The sequence below is a fragment of the Simochromis diagramma genome, unplaced genomic scaffold, assembly GCF_900408965.1.
Source record: "Simochromis diagramma unplaced genomic scaffold, fSimDia1.1 OVJJ01000304.1, whole genome shotgun sequence".
Lineage (NCBI taxonomy): Eukaryota > Metazoa > Chordata > Actinopteri > Cichliformes > Cichlidae > Simochromis > Simochromis diagramma.
In genome coordinates, this window is record NW_024387030.1 from 5788304 (window position 1) to 5812124 (window position 23821).

The window sequence follows — 23821 nt, forward strand, 5'->3', positions numbered from 1 at the left end:
TTACGATGGTTTTTTTTGTACTTTTTATATTTTACATTTATATTTATTATTGAAACTTGCACCAAGGGAGTGGCACTCCAATTTCGTTGTACTCTGTACAATGACAATAAAGGCTATTCTATTCTATTCTATTCTATTCTATGTCGACACGGACTGATATATATTTTCTTATGTTGCATGTTAGAAGAAAGCAGTTTCCTTTTCGCTAATGTTTCTTTGTTGGTTTTTAAATGAGCTGCAATTTAGGATTATATCCGTTGTGTGCATGCTATAGTGCTATCTGAGTGTCATGTACAGAGTTTTGTTTTTAATATTCCAAAATATTATATATTTAAATAATTATAGAGGAAGCAGGACTGATCTTCTCTGGTATTGGTGGTTTGAGGTCTCTTGCTGCACTCTAGTGACAGCTCCCTCACTGTAGCTCCATGCTGAGGACCAAAACTATTGCTGATGTAGGATTAGCTCACTTGCTCTAAATCCTAAGATAGCCATGGGAAATGTAATGCAAAACCTGCCCTGTTAGCCATATGTATAAAAATAAATGCCAGTGAAGGACTAGAGTTTGTTGTTATTAAGCATTAGTTGTTGACAGGCGGTTTTCCCAGATAAGGGAAATGGTTCACTGTGTAATTTTTCAGATGTAGCTTGTCTGGCAAGTTTCCCAGAAATAAGTAAAAAATTGACACTAAACTTCTATAAATATTTTCGTAACATTAGGAGTCCCCTTCTGTGACCACTCGGGCAGTTTATATTGAGTTAAAATTGCATGCTAATGTTTTACATTTCCATGCCATGTAACCATTTAGCGAGAAAGTGCATATGAGCATCACAGATCTAACACGTGGAAAATTATCTCTTTGTATCTTCTTTAATATCTGTTTATGAAGATTTGTAGACACTCAGAATAGAAAATATAGGGCTCTATTTAGTTTATAGGTAATCTCAGACATATCCAAATCTTATAAATACAAGTCCCTGTTATGTACGTATTAGGATTTATTATTTTTTTTCGTTGACAAAAAAATAACTGGACTTTTAGCTGAGTAATATCAGTGTCAGTGTCTGATTCCAGTCAGACAATTAGAGCAGCTGTGTTTTTAACTGCTCCCATGCTGCCTTCCTGTGATTGGGATGTGAGTTAGACCGTAGCCAGCACTGATTAACTTTGTCTATCACAGAAGCAGGAGTTTAACTCGGTTCATTCTTCCAAGTTTAGAGAGGAGGTTCCCAAGGTAACTGTGTGTGTGGGCGCGTATGTATCAGTGTGTTTGTATGCATGCGTGTGTGTTCTTCTTGAGAGGAAGAGAGAATGGGTGTAAAGAATAGAGCAGCGATGTGAACTCTGCTTTCCACTGTTGGCACGGGAACCCTGGGAGCATTCCTCCCTACACTCGATCCAGGGAAAGGGTTGTCACCATGGAGATGGCATTTGGCAGGCCTGGTCTAAAGTGAGTGTGTGTGTATAATCAGATGGATGGAGAGGCGATAGTAGCCTGTTCCATGTGTATCGGGTTCAAGTTGAAACTTTATTTGTCCTAGTTGGTTTCATTGCAAGAATTAGAAATAACATTACATAAAATTATGAGACTGGTATGCATAACTGTGCACACTTGCCAATGATAAAATAATTGCTGTAATTCTCCTATGTACTTAAAAGTGTGCATGGATATTTCAGTAATTTAAGCCTTTTTTTAAAATGCTGTATAAAGAACTATAAGGTCATTATCACATTATTATTATTATTATGATAGTAGTAAATTGTGTCAGAACATTTCCATATTAGAATGTCTAAGCAGTCCAGTTAAACAGTAAATGGTTGGCTATAGCTTTACAAGCAAATTTAATTTTGACTTGACAAACATGTCTTTCTCAATGTTTGTTGTCATCTGTGCTGTGTGTGTGTGTGTGTGTGTGTGTGTGTGTTTTAAGTCTGCCTGGTGCCTGAAGCAGAAATAAACGTGAAATCGGTGGCTATATTTACACAGATAATTTTACACAGCGGACAGGCAGTTTCATAGAGCGTGTGTGTGTGTGTGTGTGTGTGTGTGTGTGTGTGTGTGTGTGTGTGTGTTTAGGAAGTTGTCATGTTCACACTATTAAGCTGCTCTGAAAGACTTGGTTCCTGTTAAGTGAACACATCAAGGCGCACGTCCACACCCGCACACAACCACATGTGTAATATTCCCCGACAAATTAGAGACATGTATCAATGCACTAGTAAAGACTGCAGGAGCACACATGTGCGTGTCAAGTGTGCCAACAGTCGGATGAAGGCGGCAGTTGTTGTTCGACAGCTGACCTGCTGTGCTTCCCATCGTGCATTTATTTGATCAGTACTGTGAAGGCTGCTGACTCACCTGTTTCTGTGGCTGTGTGGCTGGATTAGATCTGAGGGGTGGGCAGAGAAAAGCTTGCAGACATAACACACACACACACACCTGTTACGTTGCCTTTTGTTCCTGTTAAACTTCCATCAGCTGCCAGAGTTTCTCCTCACTGTTATGCTTCTTGTCTCCTGTCTGTGTAAGAAAAAGTAGGTTCAAACCAAATATATTCAGGAAGGAAGCAGGATGCTCAACAACAACAAATCCTTTTTTTACAACTTAGAACATATTCAAAGTGACATGTAAGGGGCTATGAGTAGATTGCTGATGTGCAACATACTTGATAAGATGACCAAATAGTCTTTCCCAATAGATAATCCTGTTGTCAGAGCAGTCCGTCTGATCTAACTGGTCCCACTGTTTGAGTCAGGACCAGGTGGATACATTCTCTATTATTGTATTCATCTGATATTGAGTCAGTGTCAGAAGGATACATCTGATAATGAGTCGGTATCAGATGTTTTGGTCCAACATGAGGGAAACATTTGTTTGTTTAGCTCCTTAATACTCAATTAAGTTCACCAGCTATTTGTTTAGAATATTGTGGTGTAATGAATACAATTTAGCTGTTCCTTTTTTAATTAAAACAAATAAATTAAAAGATGTTGACATGCTTGGTAGACCGCAGAGAAACTATACAAGCACATTGTCTTGTCAATGCTCAGTTATCAGATCCATTTCATATAGAATTTCATATTCAAGCTGTACTTATAATCAGCTTGAATATGAAATTCTACACTATTTAATTATTTAATTTAAGTTGAGTAATTAACTAGTCAAAATTCTGCCTTGACGTTGCATTTCTGTTGGCCTCATGTGTCCCTTCTTGTAGGAACAGTTTGTCCCAGTGGGTGTTTTCATGTCACCTGAGCTCACTAACTTCATACGTACTGTCGTGGACCGTCTCTGGAGTTTTACAGTTTGTATAGCTTAGTAAATTGGTTGTTTTTATTCATTTTTCTGTTTTTTTTTTTTTTTTTATCTTTAATAGCAGGCTAATCATCACAGAACATTCAAGATTCCAGGAGGAAAATTGAAGATTTAAGAACAAGGGTTTTAGGACCAAACGGAGCAATTTTGACAGGGCAGGGTTACACTGACTGTCAGTCACAGGAAAAGAGCACACAGCTGCCTGGTGGCATTCCTTTCTGGCTCCCATTACACTCTCACACAAGTACTGTAACTCTTTATACAGAGATTTATGATATCACAAGCTCATTGCTACAGCTGAAGAGGTTGTGCAGAGGAAGTGGAGAGAATGAACTCCCTTTCATTGACCAGGATGAAAGAAAGTAGAAAAAAAAAAGAGAAGGTCAAAAAGCAGGGTGGGATTTCACATGAGATAATAGGCTGGTGAGACTCTAGTGCACATTTGTTGAGTGATACAATATATTTGCTGTATAATGTTTCCCTCTGAAGCATGGAGGTAATAGGTAGCTAGCATTAGACAATGTGTGCATGTGACAGTATCTGTATCTGTGTGTGGGATCGGTATGCAACCCTGGCTTCAGTATGGATCCCAGCTGTTCCAAAGAATTCAGCAGGGCACACAGGGATCTGAGAGGAGTTACCCTAAAATACAAGGTGACTCATTTATTTTTCTGGCAAGCTACTCACACACATGCATGCACACTGAACCTTTCTGTATGCAGTATGGCTCAAACTGGAAGAAACAATAGTGTCACAAATGGAAAAAATACAATAGTAGAAAAACGGGGAAAAAATTGTTCAAGCTATAAAATGAACCATTGGACCAAGATGAAAGTAACACAGTGTATTAAATAAAGTTGTTAGTGGCAGTCATGATGTATCAAGTACAGTATGTGCAGATATCTTGTGTACTGTCCTAGACTTCTAGGTATTTGAGCTGGACAGATTTAAAATGGGTCACCCTGTACATCCTGAGGGATCCCCTCTCTGTTCGGCTTGAGATTGGTGTTGCTTGGCATCGAAAGGGTTTTAGCTCAGCCTTGGTAAATTTAAGGGAAGCCTTTCAGGGAGCATTCGAGGACACACTGCTGACAGTTTATGCTCTATTTATTCTCACTGTTAATTAGCTATTACCATCCGAGGAAATTTGTCTGTACTGTCCATGTATCTATTCAATCGCCATTCAGGAGCAGTAATGTGGTTTGATATTTCACATTTGGATATTGCTCCTAACCGTTGGTGTCCATACATTAAAGCATAGAAACAGACAGCAGTAAATCTATTACTTCCAGAAATTCAACTGCTACTTCTGCATTGTTGATTTTGCAGAAAACTAGATGCAGAGGTGATTACTTTAATAAAATTTGATAACTGAAATCTTGGTTCCTTGTTTTTACTACTTCTCAAATGTAAGGATTTACTGTTTTTTTTTATATTAATAATTCATCTATTCTGAGAATCTGTAAGTCGAGTAAAAATGCCGAACGGTTCCTTTTTCATCCTCTCAGTTCTTAAGAGGAGCTGCTGTTTGTTCTTTCTTTCATGTGACAGTAAGCTGATGATTTTGTTTGAGAAACTTAGCGGGATAACCACATCACCTTGTATTATGGAAGATTGTCAGTAGTTGCTTTGGATTTGTGATTTTGTTTTACTGACAAAGGGCTGGATGAATGATTTAAACTCTTTTTTTATTTTAAAAAAACACACTGACTGGCTCTAAAGCAGGGTGACACTTGTGGATTTTCATTATGTTCAAAAGGGAATGCTGCTTTGAGTCTTTGAGCTAGCCCAGTGGAAATTCTGTCAACAGATATAACGACAGGTGTCTCGCCCGCTGATTCAACACTGCCTCCCAAATTACCGCTATGAAAATATTTCAGCTTGCTTGTCCAACCCACTCACCCTGAAGCACCAACTTAAGCTTCCTGTCTGCAGTAAAATTATTTCAATCACAGTCACTTTGAGTTGTAACTTCCCACTGGCTAACTTTAGTCGGCAGGAGGAGGCAGGAACAGAGGAGGGCTCATATCCTGCAAAGCACTACGCCAAGATATGCGACATGGTTGCACTTCCCCGCCTCCCACCACCCTAATGCTCAGGACAGCCGGTTTGTTATATGTGTGTGCATTGCCAGGCATGGCTCATGTTTCTCAGTGCAGTTTGTCAGAGCCCAGCTTGGAACAGCAGGCACCAGTGAGGCTACATCAAATACATACATTCAGAGCTGACAGGGGGACACCACAATGTTTCTTCCCCAGAAAGAAGCTACGATTTGGGATTGCATTGGGCCATAAAACAGCCCGGTACCATGTTTTTGCCTCTCGTCCTGCACTGTAGCACAGGACGTCTAAGGATCATCTTTTTACATAGAAACACTGCTGGATTACTGCCCCACAGGACAAAGTGTTGGGAGCATGAGTATAAATGTGAAGTTTTGAAGGAGACCGATTTTGAGTGCAAATAATTCCTAAGGGACACTTTGCATGAAATGCCACACGTGCTGGATATTCTTTGTTTTCCTGAAGTGGTTTTCCAGTTTTGGCTCCTGGATATCTGAGCTGTTGGGTAAACCTATCATAGTCCAGCCCTTTTCTTATCACTTGCTGGGCAAGCTGGTGAATCTGTAGTCGCCCTGTCGTTAGCCACATCAGTGTCCGTGTCTGGTGGGGTGTTGTGAGCCTCAGCCTCCACCATGATGATCAAGGAGGCATCGTTACGGAGGGACCCCGACCTCAGGGGGGAGCTGGCCTTTCTGGCCAAGGGGTGTGACTTTGTCCTCCCCTCACGGTTCAAGAAAAGAATCAAGTCTTTCCAGCAACAACAGGTCAGTCAGTTCAACAAGCAAGACAGGCAGGGTGCAAGTGTGCATGCAATAATAATTATAAGCGCATAAAGATGTGCAGATGCAAATGTATATCTGTGTACACACACATACATTAGATGCATCTGGTTCCTCTAACACACACAGAGTGACATGCCAGGGAAGACAAACTATTCTGAGGCAGATACCAGCTGGGTATTAATAGGCCAGGAGGTGCAGGAATAGAGTGACAGAATGAACGGTGTGAAGGAGAGGACTGCTACAGCTGTCTTGCTCAATACACAGAGTATGAAGGCCCAAGAGAAGAGACCAGGAAGTCCCTATGGGAACACAATGACTTTTGATTTAAGATGCAGTGTTGATTAAGCTCCAGTTTTGGTCTTCATATTTTAATAAGTAGCTCTGGAAAATTGGTTGCGTATCACATTTAGGATGTAGTCTAATATTGGGGTCTTGGGGTAAATTTGACCATGTAAGTTATTTGGTAATACATTTTTTTCTGAGATTTTTCTGAGGACTGACTGTATGGATGTGTCTTCTGCCACCTGGAACTTTTCTTGCCAAAGGTTAAAATAAAAGTGCACTTGTGACCGCTTTTTACTCATCTATGACTAACAGAATGGCAGGAAAAAATAGTCTCTTGTGTGTTGTTTATGAGTCACTTTGGGTTTCCAGTTCAACCTTTTACGTAGGTTCTCTATCATACTACAGTGAAGTTGTATCTTATCTACATCTCTGGGGAAAGTTATCTATGACAGTGATTAAATTCTTCATTCTTATTTGTGCTTTTCATTAAAATGCGTACAAAGTTAGGGAAGCAAGGTACGTTTTACATCTAGACTAAGGCAGGTAGTTTGAATCAGTAAGCCACCAAGACTGCAGTGTTTCAGTCATTGGAACATTGTCTCAAAAAAAGCTGAAATATGATGTTTAAAGTTAGGACCACAAACAGCTAATTAACACCCATCCATGCTTGTCCTTTCCCACACATGATCTCCCTTCTCTCTTTTCAGGTCCAGTCGAAACCAGAAAAGAAACCCGGAACCCCTCCTCCCGCTCCAGTTGCAACCACAGCCACACCAGCCCCCACGCCACGCTCACCCAGCCCTCCTCCAGCTCCGGTGATTGTCACCCCTCCTCCTCCTGCCATTAACATTCCCAGGTTCTACTACCCTCGTGGGCTTCCTGCCCTGGGCCCGGCTGCCAACCACGATGCAGAAATTGCTGCCATTGAGACAGTCTTCACCGAGTTTGAGGAGGAGAAGGCTGATATTTATGAAATGGGCAAGGTCGCGAAGGTAAAATCACACCTTTCCCCCAACCTGTTTTTCAGAATAGAACAAACTTTATTAAGACAAAGGCAAGCATCTACATTTAATTCCAGTAGGGCAGTTGAAATGCCAATGTCCATATTGAGACTTGAGACTTCTTTACATTTCCCAGAAGGCTTTTGTTTTTCCTGAGAAATCACTGCATGTAGTGACCTTGTTAAAACAGTGCTCTTTCTAAGCAATGCAACTCTAGGAAACAAACATGTTGTTCAGAGTAAGGTCATACAGGCAGTTGTTGTTTCCATTCAGGCATGCGGGTGTCCACTTTACTGGAAAGCACCCATGTTCTACGCAGCAGGTGGTGAGAGGACGGGCTTTGTGTCTGTTCACTCGTTCATTGCAACTTGGAGGAAGTAAGACACGTGCATGTTCTTTAAAGCCTTACAAATAGAATAAAACAGATGCAACTGGGCTTTGATATCATACGTCTCTCCTCTCCTTTCTTGCAGGTTGTTGCACAGTTGCCATGATGATGCCTCAAAGTTTGTTTACTTGCTGGCTAAACCTGGCTGTAACTACTTGGAGCAGGAAGACTTTATTCCTCTACTGCAGGTAAATATTGTACCAATATAAATGAAATAAGCAACTCTGTTATTTCTGTGCTACACTATATTTTTATGACAACTCTATATACAAATTTTTTCCTGTTTGCCTTATTAGGACATTGTAGATACACATCCTGGGCTCACATTTCTGAAGGATGCACCTGAATTCCATTCACGCTACATAACAACGGTAAATGGCAAAAACCAATGAGATCAGCTGTGTTTTTAAAAAAAAAATATTTATTTGTAAGACTGTGTTTTAGCGAATCTCACAAGCTCTGTTAACTGAAAAGGAATAGCAGTTCTAGACTAAGCGCCACAGTAATGAGGGAGCTCTTTATGGCCACATGTATCAATGACCTTGTTTGTTCAATAAATGTCCAAAGCTCATGACCAAAGGCAAGTAATGGAAACTAGATTAACTGGCTTCAAGATGAGAAAACTTCAAAAGTACAAGCACATTACCAGTGAATAACAGAAACATTTAAAACGTGACTGTAACAGTGAACAGCAATTAACTCTCTCAAGATCTTTTCTGTTTAATGACACTTTAATATTCTGTCCTAGGGGTGCCATTATAGTTCACCTGATTGAGTTATAATGACCCTTATACTGAAGGCTAAAGTCCTTCCTGCAGCAGCCTGAATTAAAGTCTGTGCCAGACTCTGCTGTGAATACTATTCTTCCCACCTTACTATCTAGCCTCCTCTTTCATGCCAAATAAAAGCTTAAAACATGCCCCAAATAAAATAATATTTTTCCATAACTACCATTTGGTCTAAAAATGATCCAATTATCCAAAAAAAAATATCACTTGATGAGGTTATAAAATACAACAAAAACCCAACAAATCATATATTCTTCCTTCACCTGCTCCTTTTCCTTATTCTTATGCCTCTGAGCAGCCCATATAGGGGTTGCCACAGTGGACATTTGCCTCCAACTCACACTAGCCTTAGCATCCTCCTCCATTATGTCAACCCTCTGCATGACATTGACCTTTTCTGTGGTTTTTGTCTTCATCTTCAACATCCTTTGACTAATATATCCACTCACCCTCCTCTGTACATGTCCCGACCATATCAGCCTTGTCTGTCTAACTTTGTCTCCTAACCACTCGATCTGATTAGCATTATAGTCTTATCCATTCTGGTGACTCTCAGCCAAAATCTTAGGTATTTGAGCCCTGGTATTTGAACTCATCTGTCTTCACTATCTCTGCTCCTTGCAGGTTCACTGTTCCACCTGCCTCCCTCTTCTGTCTTGCTTCTACTGGCTTTCATTTCTCTTATCTCTAGAACATACCTCCACCTCTCCACACTCTCTTCCACCTGCTTCCTACTCTCACTATAGAGCAGTATTCATAATCTCCTCTTAAGTTGTCAGCAAAACAGCTTCTGTGTGCCTCAGCTGTGGAATATTAACAGTAGAGCATGTGAGTCTTTGAATGTAGACGGGGACAGCTGTGCAAGCTGAGGGTTTGCTTTTTAAAAGTACTGAGATTTCACTGCACCGATGCGTCAGCCTACGGTGACTTCACGGAAACACTGATGCATTCCCTACCATCCCTTTCCATAGAGACACCCCCTGCATTCCCATTTTATGACACTTCCTATTCAGTTTAGACCAACTGACGTGCTACTGTATGAGACGCTAGTAACCCATGGAGGTCCATGTACCAGAAAATGGATGATAATCCAGTGTTGTGGGTCTTCCTCTTGGCTAGATGAGGAATATTTTTAATATATCTGGATGACGGGGCTTGTACAGACCTTGTGAAAATGTCATCAGTTTTATTTTTAGTTTGACAGTTTCAGTTTTAGACCTTGCCTTGATTTTAACTTTTTAGAATCACCAATACAAAAACCACCAGATGTCAAATACATAAATTAAATTAGACAAATTAAGTTTCTATGATTAATTGAAGACAGCAAAGGCGATTGTAATTACTAAATAGGTTTATTAATAATTCTGTTAAAAGCCTTATCAAGAATTAATAATTCTCTACTCCACTGTTAAGGATATATTAATCATTTTTTGGTTAAAAGTTAATGTAAAAATTTCAGAAATTATGAAAGATGTCTCTCATAATTCAATAAACGCACCTCCTTTAGAAATATAGTGAGGTCTTGTTATTTGGAAGATATTGAATTATAGGATTAATCATGAAAAGCTTTTACATTAATCATGAGGCTTTACTTTCATTTTATTAGCGCATTTTATGAAAACTATTATATAATAGAATTGTCTTTGTCGCTATTCTACTATAATGTCATCACAGGTGATCCAGCGGATATACTATGTAGTGAACCGGTCATGGAAAGGTCGTATCACAATGATGGAGCTACGCCGGAGTAATTTCCTTCAAACTCTGGCCCTGCTGGAAGAAGAGGACGACATCAACCAGATCACTGACTACTTCTCCTACGAACACTTTTACGTCATCTACTGCAAGTTTTGGGAGCTGGACACTGATCATGATCTGTACATTGACCCCAAAGATCTGGGGAGATACAACAACCACGGTAAGAAAACAAATCTCAGTTAAGGATTTACTTCCCCCAGCTGAAAGAGCTCCATAGCAGTTCAATTGGGGTTTTTCTAATCCTTTATATGAGCACTGAGCCAAAAATCTAATTGTCTGAATCAGTACTTAAGTGTTTGATTTTAATGTGCTTTCACTGATTTACAAACAGTGTCATCTTGTTTCTGTGTATTTACTTCGTCTTTTTATTCTCCCATTTTAACAGCATCCTCAAACAGAATCATTGAGAGATTATTTTCAGGGGCTGTTACTCGGTGAGTAAAAACCCACACGTGAACAAGCATACGTAGCCAATTACTTTACTGTAATAACTGTAGAGCATCTAAATGGTTCTGCCTCTTTTCTTTCCAGGGGTAACGCTGTGCAGAGAGAAGGCAGGATGAGCTACGCTGAGTTTGTCTGGTTTCTGATATCTGAGGAAGACAAAAAAAATCCCACCAGGTATTTCAAAAGTTGAAAGTACACTGCAGGTATGCAACAAATAATCTGCGTCTGTGCGTAACACATTTGTTACCCGTCTTTCCAGTATAGAGTACTGGTTCCGCTGCATGGACGTGGATGGTGATGGTGTCCTTTCCATGTTTGAGTTGGAGTATTTTTATGAAGAACAGTGTGAGAGGATGGAAAGAATGGGCATCGAGCCTCTACCCTTTCAGGATTTGCTCTGCCAGATGCTCGACCTGGTCAAACCTGAGAACCCAGGTTAGTGCTCAAACGTTCTTGTCCTTAGTCTTTTTTTTTTTTTTTTTTTTTTTTCGTATTTCACAATTACGTTTTAATCAGTAGACGGCCAAACACAACCCATTGTGCTTTTGAGACATTACACCTGCATGTGTGTTTGTTTTATTTCCTTTAGGTAAGATAACTCTGAGTGACTTGAAACGCTGCCGGATGGCTCACATATTCTTTGACACTTTCTTCAACCTGGAGAAGTACCTGGACCATGAACAGAGAGACCCATTTGCTGTGCAAAAGGTGCAAATCTTCAAAAAAATGTATTTATAATATTCAACTATAACTGTGGATCTTCTTGATATTGTGATGATCCACTCGAAGGCATGCATGTTAGGTTATTAGTGATTCGAAATTGTGACTCCCCACAGTGTATAATCTGGCTGGATTTTTTTTCTAGTGCCATATAGCTTCTTCGCTTCTTCTTCTTATTATTTTTTTTTAGTTTTATGTATTTTATCTAAAGCTATAAAACACCAATATGTGTTGTGTTTGTGGCGCTCCAGGACATTGATAGTGAAGGTCCAGAACCATCTGACTGGGATAAATATGCCTCAGAGGAGTATGAGATACTAGTGGCAGAGGAGACTGCAAATGAACAGCTGCACGAGGGGTAAGGCGTAGACACGTTCACACTCATTCACGTTATTAACTAAAAGTTTATCATTTTTATTAAGAATAAAGGTGTATATCGGTTCTCTCTGTTGTGTTCCCAGGTCATTTGATGATGACTATGAATCTGAGGAGCTTCAAGTTCCTGGAGAAATTGGGAAAATGGAAAAACTGGTCATATCAGACCTGTCTGCATAAAACTTGGAATTCTTGGGCTTCTCTTTCTGGTAAACAGAAAGCAGCAAGGTGATGGAGAGCCACTCTGGATATATGCATCCATACATGGATCGAAAGACAGACAGAGAAAGGAATTCTGGCTCCTGTCTCATGATTTCTCTGTGGAGTTATTGTATTGTATGTGTGTGTGAGTATGGCCATAAACCAGTATTGTTCTGGTGTCTGGTGCAATAATGCATCTGTATTCACACAAAAAAGAATGTCCCTGCCTCCAGCTTTTTGCTCCACAGAAGCCAAAGACAGAAGTTTGGTAAGCTCAAGAAGGACTCAAAGAAAAACACTTAACTGTAAAATAATGTAATTATTGTGAATTCTCTACTGACAATCCTGCCAAAGGACAATCTTTTTAAGAATTTTGCTAAGCTCAAGTTAGACTGACAGGAAGCCTGCCATGCACACAAGTAGGCATCTAGTGGGAGAAACTGGCAGGTAGAAAAAATAATGACAATGATAGACACTGCCATTGAAGAGCAACAGTCCACTGCTTAAAAATATGACACACACTGCCTTGAGAAACCTGCTGTGTGAGCATCTTGTCACCATGTTTCTCGTAAAGGAAGCTGTTAGTCTCTTTAATTAGAGGTCATAGAACAGCTTGAGCGGTTATATCAGCACCTCCACTTAGTGGCCAGTATGTGGTACTGCATGCCATCCGTGGCCTGCACAGTGCTTGATGGCTGGCTGTCATTTCTGTGAAGGAGTTTAGTTGCCTGAACTGTTCTTTATTGTTGCAGCACTATCAGCGCTCCACCTCTGGATGCTCTCTGGAGTCATGGACAGTTATTTTCAAGCTCTACAATTTCAATGTATTAATTCTCAATCAGATAATGGTGAAAGATATGGGATATGCACATCAAGTGATGCACAATGCCAGTCATATCAAACTCTCCGGTAGAGTTGCCCAAACATTTCCACCTGTAACATTTGTAATGAAACAATAGATGTGCCTACGATTTGTAAGTTGTTCCTGCCAGTCTCATGCAACATCTCACTGTATGTTTTCCCACATCCTGCTTTTCTTTTCTTTTCTTTTCTTTTCTTTTCTTTTCTTTTCTTTGTTAAACCTTTATTTTTTTTAATGGAATTTTCAATTTGACAAGCAGAAGTGTAGAACAAAAACATTGGGCTTGAGTAAGCTCATCGCACATCCAAGACAGACGCACCGATACAGTACGTTACACAGAAAGCTGAGCTTTATTGTTTTAAGTTAAAAAGAGAGAACTGGGAAAAGTCATTCTGTCTTTTTATCATCAGAGTTATCTTCTCCGTTTATTCTCTCACATCCTTTTTTGAATTTGTGCACTGCCTTCTAATTCATGTGAACTGTTACTGTCGTTTAGTCTCTGCAAAAGTATCCCCTTTTTACATACCTGTTTACATCTCATCACTATTGATCATTTGTTTATCAGCGTTTCTGAAGTCCACTCTACCTGTAACACACAAAAACACACCACTAAAGATGCCTTTTAATAAATAGGTTGCCTAAAGCAAATTTTAAACTCACATATGTAGTGGTATCATGCCCGCAAACCATTACGTAGATACGTTTGAGATTTCAAACAGCACTTCACTACAGTGTTTGTGGCTTTTAGAAAAATGATTCTCTGAACACGTGTCCCTGTTATTCAAACAACAGAAGACATGCTGAAGAGTTTCCAGTAGAACTCTCTGTAGTGTACATTGTCCTGACACTACAGTTTGTGCTTTATAGAGACTAAGATGCATAGATGTATCACTGCTCAATTGCTGTATAGATATTCAGAAATGTCCCTTCTGTACTGATATGAAGCCTTTTTTTTTTTTTCAGGCACATTTTTCTTAAAATCTCTTAAAACCAGTTGTTATAGTACAACCCAATCAATGTTTATGGTTAGATGCCACTATGTGAGTTTGGTCTGTGAACCCTTTAACTCCTTTATTTACTGTAATAGCTAGGAGTGTGTTTGCACTGATAGAAGAGTGTGCTTTAGGAGCCTGTGTTGTGTAGCTCTGTTTCAAGCCGTTTTGTTGCCATGGGGATTGTGCTCCAGGATCGGTGGATGTGTGTGCCCTTGTATAACTCTGTAATTAGTAGTAGTCCTCAGTGGCTTTAAATTCACCGATATATACATCCTTTTCTGGCATTTGCTGTACAGACTCACCATAGTATAGTTGCAGTTGAAGGGTAAAAAAGACAGCTTGCGGATGCTGCAAGGTTTTAAGGACCTTGATCACCCCACTTCTGCTTTATATTTGTTGTAAATCTCTCTAGCTTTGTAATAAGCAATATTATAATATTATTAACAGTAATAATGAGCCATTATGGACATAACAACTGTAATATGATGGTTTGTATTACTGTGCCACTGTGTGGCTTTGGGATGGGGGGTAAATTATGTTAGCTGTGTGTATGCTTGTGTTAGACGTGCAGTGGATTTTATCAGCAGAAGTGGGTGAAATCCCAACCTTTCTACCCAACCTGACAATCACAAAATTTGTAGATAAAAGATATCATCTAATATAGAAACTGTTGAGACAGATTTTTCACTGCTGTGATCACATTCATTCACTCTTAAAGAGATTTCTTCGCCTATACGGTATACAAGAAAGAACTAATTATGGTGATGAGACATCAAGTCTGGACGACGACTTTTTGGTTCTATGCAAAGTATCCTGGTGCTCACACTCCAAGCATCAGGCAAGGAGCAAAGCCATGCAGGACTTTTACTTTACTTTTAAAGGTAGAGAAAAGAGTTTATTTTTGATCTGTGCACAGAAAACTTGAGTAGGCTGAGATGTGATGCAAAGTCTGGTGGTTATTGTATTGGCATGGTTTTCCCTCTTTACATCCATCAATTCTTTCTTTTAGTCTTTCAATCTTTCTTTCTTTTTTCTGTCCTGTCTCCTGTTATTTGTTGCTTTCATTTTAAGTTTAAAAGTTTAAATAAAGATGTTTAAAAAAATATTTCCTCTTTGCTCTTTATGGTCTTATTCCATGACACACGTGTCACATTCAGACATCGTTATTCCCTCCTGTGTACACACGCTTTGTGCTCTTAACGTGTTTGCATGCACTGGTGCTCAATAGCCCGTCTCTGATACTGGCTATTTTCATTCTTAAAGCTTAAGATTTTTCATGTTGTTGTTTAATTTCATCTGTTGTAGTTATTTTTAACAAATAACATTTGACCCTATATGGCTTGTATGACGCTGCAGTGAATCAATATGCTAGCATCGGAGCCTCCATGACAAGAGCAGGAGCTAAACAGGAAGTCTGTGGTCAATGAGTCACATTGTTGAGGGTTTTTTTTGTTTTGTTTTTTTCTTTTTGGATATTTAGGAGATTCCCAAATTGGCAACAACCAAAAATCTAGGGTTTATTGTGATTGTAGACTACATCAGCTGAGCTGTTTTCCAAGCATACTGTTTTTGCTGCCCCAGCTTAGAGGCATGATTATACAGGTGACAAGTAAGCCAATGAGCTACAAAACCTTTTTTTAATCTGTAGTAGCAAAGACAATCTCCATTGAGCTTATAGTGTCATTGTTTCTGCTCTCAGCGAGTGTTGCATTGGCTCAAATGTGTCTAAAATACTGTAAGCAATACCTAATTTGATACAATAGAACAATGGTAAGAAATGCATTCCATGAATCAAAATTAGAATACTTTATTAATTCCTTAGGAAATTATGTGACTTACAGTTACTCCAAGACAGTAACAGTAACAGATTAAACTATTTAAATAATACAATATGTTACAGAGTTTACAAATTTAAGAAATGGCATTAATATATACAAATCGCTCAACTAAAAATATAAAGAATATTACGGGGTGGAATATATATGATTGACATTTGACTCTAACCTGTGAACTTTCTCATTTCCTATTTTACAGTAGCGCGTGTGTAGGTATTGCATTGTTTACAGTTGTTACGAGTTCAAAAATTGGGGATGGATACAAGAGGAAAAACCACAATAACAACACTGGTCCGGCCGGGTTAAGTCAAACGATGATTTTAATGGTCACACGCGTGGGAGATGGACACTGTACGCAGACAGCCTCAGATCTCAAAATGGTGGAGCATTGATCAAACTCTTATAGCCTCTGGTGTCCCCACCTTATCATAAAAGCCTAAACATTCACATGCTTTCTCTCACACGGTGCCTAAGCTACGACCTTGGCTCCGTGTTTATCTGCTCCTGCTGAGATGGGGCAGAAAACTCCAGCATGTTCCATTCTCTTCTAATCAGACAAATAAGGCGATGACTCTCTGCAAACAGTATTTCTTATAACATCATAAAACAATATCATTCATCCACAATAAATCAGCAGTCTAATGTAATGCAAATCAGTTTAACAAATGCAATAGTTATCAGCTTCTTCTACTTCAGGAGAATACTGCAAACTAAAACTACATAATAATTCACAACCTTTAATTAGGGGTATAACATGGCATAAAATAATATTATAATCTAACACAGTGTATTAGATGAATATGGGTGTGCAAATGAGTATGAAAAGAATATGGGTCTCTCTCTCTCTATGTTGGCGCTATGGTGGCCCCCAGCAACACTGAACTGGATAAGTGGTTACAAAGATGGATGGATGGAAAATGACATATATAAATGACATAGGCTTTGAACCCCTTGAATGCCATTTTGACAGTTATATTTTCATCAATTAAAAAATTTAATAAACTCTAAAGTTTCTACAGTGATGCCAATCGCAGTGTTTGAGTTACAATGGTAACCAGCTCCTTAGCAAACATCGATGGATCTGCCATGTTTTTTTTTTTTTTTTTTGTTTGATGGCACTGTCGAAAAATGAGGTCAGCAAGGTTATTTTGTCATCCTTTGTGCTATATAGGTCTGTACCATGGCTCTCAAGTTGTCATGATATTGGACAAATCGGCAAAGTGACTGAAGATGAAGATGCATTTGAGAATGCAAGTATTTCATGCATCCCACTGAACATTGAAGGGTCTTTACCCTGCCAACTTCCTACTACACAGACTGATATCTGATTGCAACCTTGTGTGAAAAAGATGGAGTTGTATCTCCTGGACATCCTACCTACCCAGTTAGGTTGCCTAAAACAGCGGTCCCCAACCCCCGGGCCTCGGACCGGTACCGGTCCGTGAGTCGTTTGGTACCGGCCCGCGAGAGTTGAGGCTCAGGTGTGAAATGTATGGTTTTCAGGGTTTTTATCGGTTTTCAGCGTTATTTTGTTATCGTTTTTATCGTTAACTCGGTTTTCCTGGGTCTTTTCACGTGTGTTATGAATAAATCTTCTTTTTTTCCGTACCGGTACTAGTTTTATTTTTGTTGTATTTATCCGCGACACCTTAAAGGTCGGTGCAAGAAAATATCGTCGGGCATAAACCGGTCCGTGGCGCAAAAAAGGTTGGAGACCGCTGGCCTAAAACACACGAGAAAAGACATTTTTGGACTATTCCATGTACCCAATTCTTCTAATGTTTTTAAAAGTTTGTGAAAATGTCAGGAGGCTTCAGCTTGTGGGGACCATAACTTTTAATTATAATATTGTTTTACTTCACAAGTTGTGATCACACAAATTAATTGCTTCAGCTAACTGTGCTTTTAGATGAAACTGTTTTTACAGTGTTTTAGTTCCACCCCTCTGTTTTCACCCATCTTGATAAAACTGATTTGTGTAAATAGCACTTAAGAAAACGTATGTTATATATTTCTGTGGGAATGTAATTCTTGGCAAAATGAGGGTGATTGCAGGCATCGTTTCTTCTGGGGGTTTATTGTTCTGAATGCATGGATTGTTCGAACAATGGTGTAATAGCTGGCACGGTGTCACATTGTGATTTGCTCACGAGCAATTGGCCTCCCAGCGAAGGTCAGAGTGGACTGGTCATTGTTTAAAATGGCACTCTGCTTGTTTTCCACAAATGTCAGGGACAAAGAAATTAGCCAACCAGATCGCTGGCCCACCTTCTTGAGTCACAGACATTCCATGGCTGTGATTGCCAACGCCCACCACCCTATGGTGGGGTGACCCAGCCAGTGTGAAATCCCCACCGTGATGTCATGACTGGAAGGTATTCTTTAAGATGGAACATATGACATGATTGGCAAAGATGGAACAAATACAAATCTCATCTAAACACTGTGTGGGGATAAAGCTGACTGGGAAACCCACAAAATGGTGAGGCGACAACTGGAACCAATTGATCTCATCGACGAGAAGTGCATGGGCACTGTAAGGCCTTGATTAATGTAGAGTGCGGTACTTGTTCCATGCATACCAGTGATGCCAGAAACATAAGCTTTGGATAAAGCTGTCTGAGAAAGTCCTGAAAAGAGGAAGGAAACAACTGGAAGCAATTCATCTTATCAAAGCGAGACAAAGAGATGAGCTTGGGCAAAGAAAGCCTTTGAAATCGCTTCTTGTTCCAGATGCTCCAGAGATACTAAATAGAATATTAATACTATCTATTTCAAGCCAAAAGACCCCCAAAACAAGCCTAAAATGGTAAAAGAGTCCAAATAAGAGAAAAGATATAATTTGTTTTAACATTAGTTTCTCTTTCTAGCATGTCATGTTGGTAAATTTGTATTTAAATTCTCACTGCATTACATATATATCCTGATGTAATGCAGTGAATTAAAAACCATAGATTAAACAGTGTCATGTGTACAAATAAGAAGTTAGCAAAGAACCAATTGTAGAACCAGCTGCATTTCTTTAGTTGAAATTATAAATAATGCCAAAGATTACGCAGTTTGACACACCGGTATTAGCCAAAAAATGTTATATCTCACCATGGCATGCATTGTTTCCTTAAAACATTGAGGAAACTGGACAAGTGGAAAAACAAAAGGAGATGAACGTCATGTCCTTAAAAAAAACAGGACAAAAAACATCCAGCAAACACCTAACACGTGACCTGGGAGATGCATCTCACCATTCCATTTATCCACACACTCTTCACTCAAACCTCATCAGGAATGGTCTCAGTGGAAGGCTGCCTGTCAGGAAGTCATTCTTAAGGACGGGAAGCAGGAGGGAAAGACTGAGGTATGCCAAGTTACACAAGAACTGCAATGATAATCAGTATCATAAAATTGTCATCTGTGTGTATGGACGAAGTCAGGAGGCTTTTGATTGATCATGGAATACAATCTGAAAAGAATGATCGCAAACAAAAAGGCCAATGCAGCAAAAGCATACACAATGGAACACGACTGGCTGAAGAATAAAGGTGGCAATATCAAATATTGATTTAAAAGGTCATTAGAAGTCTAAAAAGTCTGTTTTTGCCTTGCAAAATATGAAGAGCTCAGAGGTAGTTCAAGATTTTTACACAGTACTGTATTCCAATTAAATGCACAATTTAGGTCATGGAGGTACAAACACATGTCAGAGAAATCATTTTAGTATACAACGGTCCAACCAGCTGCCCTGCATACTGAAAAAGGAGGGAAAAAAGGTTTGGAGGGGGCAGAGAGAGGTGGGAGACATGTCTGCACTTGCTGGTTTGCTGAGAGCCTTGGGTTGACTCTTTTGAACTCATGATGAGGTAAATTCCATCCTCACATCTTTGGAAAGAAGTACCTCACATGCACACACACATGCACGCGCCATCATATTGCACCTCTCTGTTCCAAGGCGCCGATTATCAGCCCATTACCCGCTCTTAGACCAGCATTTCTGATAATGTGTACACAAACACTACATATGTACACGCAACATACACCCATAAATGCATACATAAACACACACACGTGCAAGATCTAAGAGTGGAGTAAGGGCATAATTAACATCTAGAAAACCACACTGAAGAGCTGGCTGCTGTCCAACAATCTCATTTCCTGCTTTCCCTTCTTTACTTTCTATCTGTTATAAGAATATAGAGTGCATATTATCATATGGCTGGACACATTCCACTTACTTCAAAGCCCTTTGGTGAGTGTGCATGATTACAGGGTGGGCTTGGTTTAAAGAGAATCAGAGAGAGAAAAAATCTGAGGAGGAGAGATGAGGAGAAAGAAGGCAAGAGAGAAAGCAGCTGGGTTGGTGGTAAACATCTGGCAGTTGTGGAGGCCTGGCCCTGACATACAGGGGAAATAGTTGCGTTGCTGTTCCAAGATCTGCTCCCTCCAGTCTTTCCTCATCCGCTCTCCTCCACAGATCTAATCTAATGTGACTAAATGTCTGTAAAGGTCCAACACGTCACTCGAGGTTGGCCTACTTTGGCTTTGTTAGCAGAATTATTTAAATCAAGCAGGTATTTTTTTAAAATTCACAGACTGATTGTCTCTGACTACTATACATTGTTTCCACAGCTCAAAATTGTGGGAACAGCTTCTTGATTCTGAGTTACAGCCCCTGTTGCACAATTCATTTCTCTCTTGTTTTAAAGCTAAGCCCTTCCCTAACTCATCTGCTTCTCTTTATCTAATCCCCCTTGTGAGGATGCATTTAAGACAGAGGAGCTTAGTGTGGTGTAAGGACGTAAACTCACAAGTCATTGGTGTTCATAAAATTGTATTTGTATTTGCTATTATATTTAAAAGGTACAAGAGAAGCGAGAACGAGATATGCTTAATGGGCTCAGAAAGCAGCATCCATATTTCCATGACAACTGTGCCAACTTGGTCTGCTTTGAAAAAGAACCTGATGTGATCAAAATGTCAAGAAGACCATTTAATGTGTTCTTGATGGTTTCTGGGAAGGATTCAATACCTAAAAGAACACACAAATATTTATTTTGATATGGCTTTACACAGTTTAAGTATTATTTTATATTGCATTATGGCTTGTACATTTAGGACATTATTTTTTGTGGGGGATTTACTATAGGAGCTACATAACAATATTTGTATCCAAACATCTAATAAGGTATATGAGGCAAAGAATTTTGTGTGCACAAGGCACAATAGTCAAAAGGGTGTCAAGTTTTTAGGGAACACTGTGAAATCTAAAGTGTTTTTGTGGAAATAACCTACATGAAAGCAGAAAAAGCTGAGCCGACATCTTATAAGGAGAGGAGTTCTCTCACTACATTGATCATCAGTCGTATTTTTGGTGGGCAAGTATGATTTGTCTTTTTTGCCATATCAGTTGCCCCCTTGGGTTGATTTGTGTTCACTGAATTGAACCAAATTCCATTTAATTCCTCACAGGCACATTGTCCTGGTAAAGGACCATATTTCTTTTACTGGATTCGAATTACACCGGTGACTGTTTTCTTGTTTGTGCCAGCTGAGAGAAATGAAGAGCTCAGGGGCAACGAGTGTATTTGGCTCTGAGTGCCGGTTTGAAAATACAGTAAGAATTATCAATGTGGACAAAGATATACAAAACACAGGCGTAACGAATTGAACTGCCTGTTTTTTGTTGTTGCACTTGCCAGGGTTAAATGAAACAATGTCATTCTGGTTTTCTGCAGTGTTGAATTTTCTGTGATTGAAGCCAATGAGTGGCTCAAAGTGCAGTAAAAATTTGTTGTGGATTTCAATTTAACAACAATTTCTGATCTGTGATTTTACTCCCATTTTTTTTATTGTGAGAGTAAAGTTACTGTTTTCATCAAATGATGGATTTATAGGTTTGTATTGAATCTATACAAATTATGTTTTTGGCCCCGAGACACGTTTTGTGTTCTAATTGTGAGATGCACTTGTTGGCAATGATGTCTTAATTTCAAGCGCTAACATGCACATTTGTATATGTGTGGAAGTCTGCTATAATGAACCCTGGGGGAAGAAGGTGAATGCATGCACAGATGCAATATGGTATTGTGTAGCATATCATACACCGATCAGTATTGGAAAAATCTTATTCTTTTTAAAACCTGTAGCAAATTCACCACATATGTTTTAGAAAATAAATCAGACCATTAATCGATGTCCATTTTTCAGGTATCAATGCTGAACCTAAAACCCTTGAAACTGTGGGCTCTTGGTGGGCTAAATGATGCCGAGTTCAGCCACCAGAGGGACTTTGGTCTGTGGTTAAAGATGTTTTAGAGGCGCTGGAACAGAGCTTTGACACTCTCAAAAATCTGCTATGGGTGAATTAGTTTGAATGTATGGTATAAGAAATTATTGTATTGTATATTACTTGAGAAGTTTATTTTATTTATTTACATTTATTGTTGAGTTCTTGGGGATTTTTTTTTAAATTTAATTGTAGTTTTTTAAAATTTATTTTTAACTTAAAAAATGTGAAATGACAAGAAACGTGACACAGGTACTGGGTACTGGAATGAATATATTCTGTAGCATTATGACACATAAAATCAATTCAGCCTTGGGTTTGTTTGCCTTAGAGTTCACCCACCTGTTTGGGCTTACATAACCTTTTAACGCAGATGTCTTAGGAGTCAACAACCAATAAAAAGCATAAAAGGATCTCATATTTTATGCATAGATTTTTTTTTTTTTCATGTTCTGTGTTTAGTTTGAATCTTTTTCGTGGAATCACAGAGTTTTGTATACAAAATGTTCTGATTACTGAGCTCTATCGGAATAAATAATTCATTAAAGGCACTTCAAAATTGTAGTCTACTTGATAATATCGGGAAATTAAATAGGCAAATTTGGCATTTAATAGCTTTAAAGTAGCTAAAATATTCCTTTAAAACTTTTATTTCTTTAAAAAATGATCGTGCGCTAGTTTTTTGTTTTGTTTTTCTTTTCTTTCTCTTCATGACTGTAAACAGCTGTCCGCCCTCATTTATTCTATGCTGTGAGAGAAGCGCGCTATAGCGTTCTGTTTTGGCTTTCTCACTGCGCACTGTGCATTACGGTAGAGGCGGGATCTCGCTCCATGTGGGTCGGCTATGATTGACATGGCGGAGTCTCCCAGTACTCGAAGCGTCGAGCCAGCAGACAGGCAAGACCCGGCCCAGGGAATTAAAAATCGCGCAGCCACGTCTGTTTGAAGATTATTTTATTGCAGCGAGGTGAGTCCTTTTACAGTTTTTAAGCAGCATTCCCCACAAAGTGGGGGAATCGAGGCAACTGGAGTGGATGTTGAAAAAGTTTTAGAAGTGCGTGTGTCTGTGTGTGAGTTTGGAGAGCTGAGCGCTGACGCCGGCAGTCTGGGCCACTTGGCCAACGCAAAGGAAAAAGGAAAACCGCTTTGCCACTGCGGAGGAGGGTAAAACGAAACTTTTTTTTTTGTTGCTCAAAAATTCCTTTTATTTTGAAACAATAAGGAAAAGCAAAGCAGAGGGGATAGTCGTGCTAATTCATCACACTAGTCGCGTGAATGTGTCGGACTGAGCGTTTTGGAGTCTGCTCTTTGTGGTCCCGATTTCTCAGCTTTCACCAAAGAATGTGTTTTTGTCTCCGAGGACTTCAGATGGAGTGAGTGCGCAACAGAAGAAAACCGTTGTCTCCGTGGCTTGTTTCTAATAATCAACTGTTGGTGCGCTGCGACTTGCATTGTGGAAATCGTCGTTTTTGTTGTTGCTGCTTAAAATCAGGAAATGAGCACTTTTATAGTTGGAAAATAACTTGGAAAGGAAGATGCTGAGGCAGTCAGATTTGACAGAGGGGGTTGCGAAATCATTGAATTGACACTAGAGGGGATTCTGTTGTGTTGGATAACTGTCGAGAAGCGTTGAAGGGGCCGTTTAAGATCGACTTTCCGTTGACTTTGTGTGCGGTTGCAGAATGCAGTGAAAAGCTTTGGAGGAGGAAAAAAAATCCCAACTCCAG

At 39.4% G+C, this 23821-nt stretch overlaps 1 protein-coding gene across 4 annotated transcripts in view; it reads left to right on the forward strand.

The window, feature by feature from the left end:
- Positions 1 to 15084, forward strand: part of ppp2r3a (protein phosphatase 2, regulatory subunit B'', alpha) — a 59942-nt gene extending 44858 nt beyond the window's left edge. For 3 of the 4 annotated variants that reach the window (XM_040042239.1, XM_040042237.1, XM_040042238.1), the window contains exons 3-13: positions 7152 to 7436; positions 7719 to 7822; positions 7919 to 8021; positions 8130 to 8204; positions 10296 to 10539; positions 10765 to 10813; positions 10911 to 11000; positions 11086 to 11261; positions 11416 to 11534; positions 11798 to 11904; positions 12008 to 15084. In XM_040042239.1, the coding sequence (XP_039898173.1) occupies positions 7152 to 7436; positions 7719 to 7822; positions 7919 to 8021; positions 8130 to 8204; positions 10296 to 10539; positions 10765 to 10813; positions 10911 to 11000; positions 11086 to 11261; positions 11416 to 11534; positions 11798 to 11904; positions 12008 to 12101 (1446 nt within the window). In that variant the 3' untranslated portion in view covers positions 12102 to 15084. Of the gene's footprint in view, positions 1 to 162; positions 6142 to 7151; positions 7437 to 7718; positions 7823 to 7918; positions 8022 to 8129; positions 8205 to 10295; positions 10540 to 10764; positions 10814 to 10910; positions 11001 to 11085; positions 11262 to 11415; positions 11535 to 11797; positions 11905 to 12007 lie in introns of those variants that run through there. The other variant, XM_040042240.1, reaches the window with a different exon arrangement.
- Positions 15085 to 23821: the final 8737 nt, after the last annotated feature.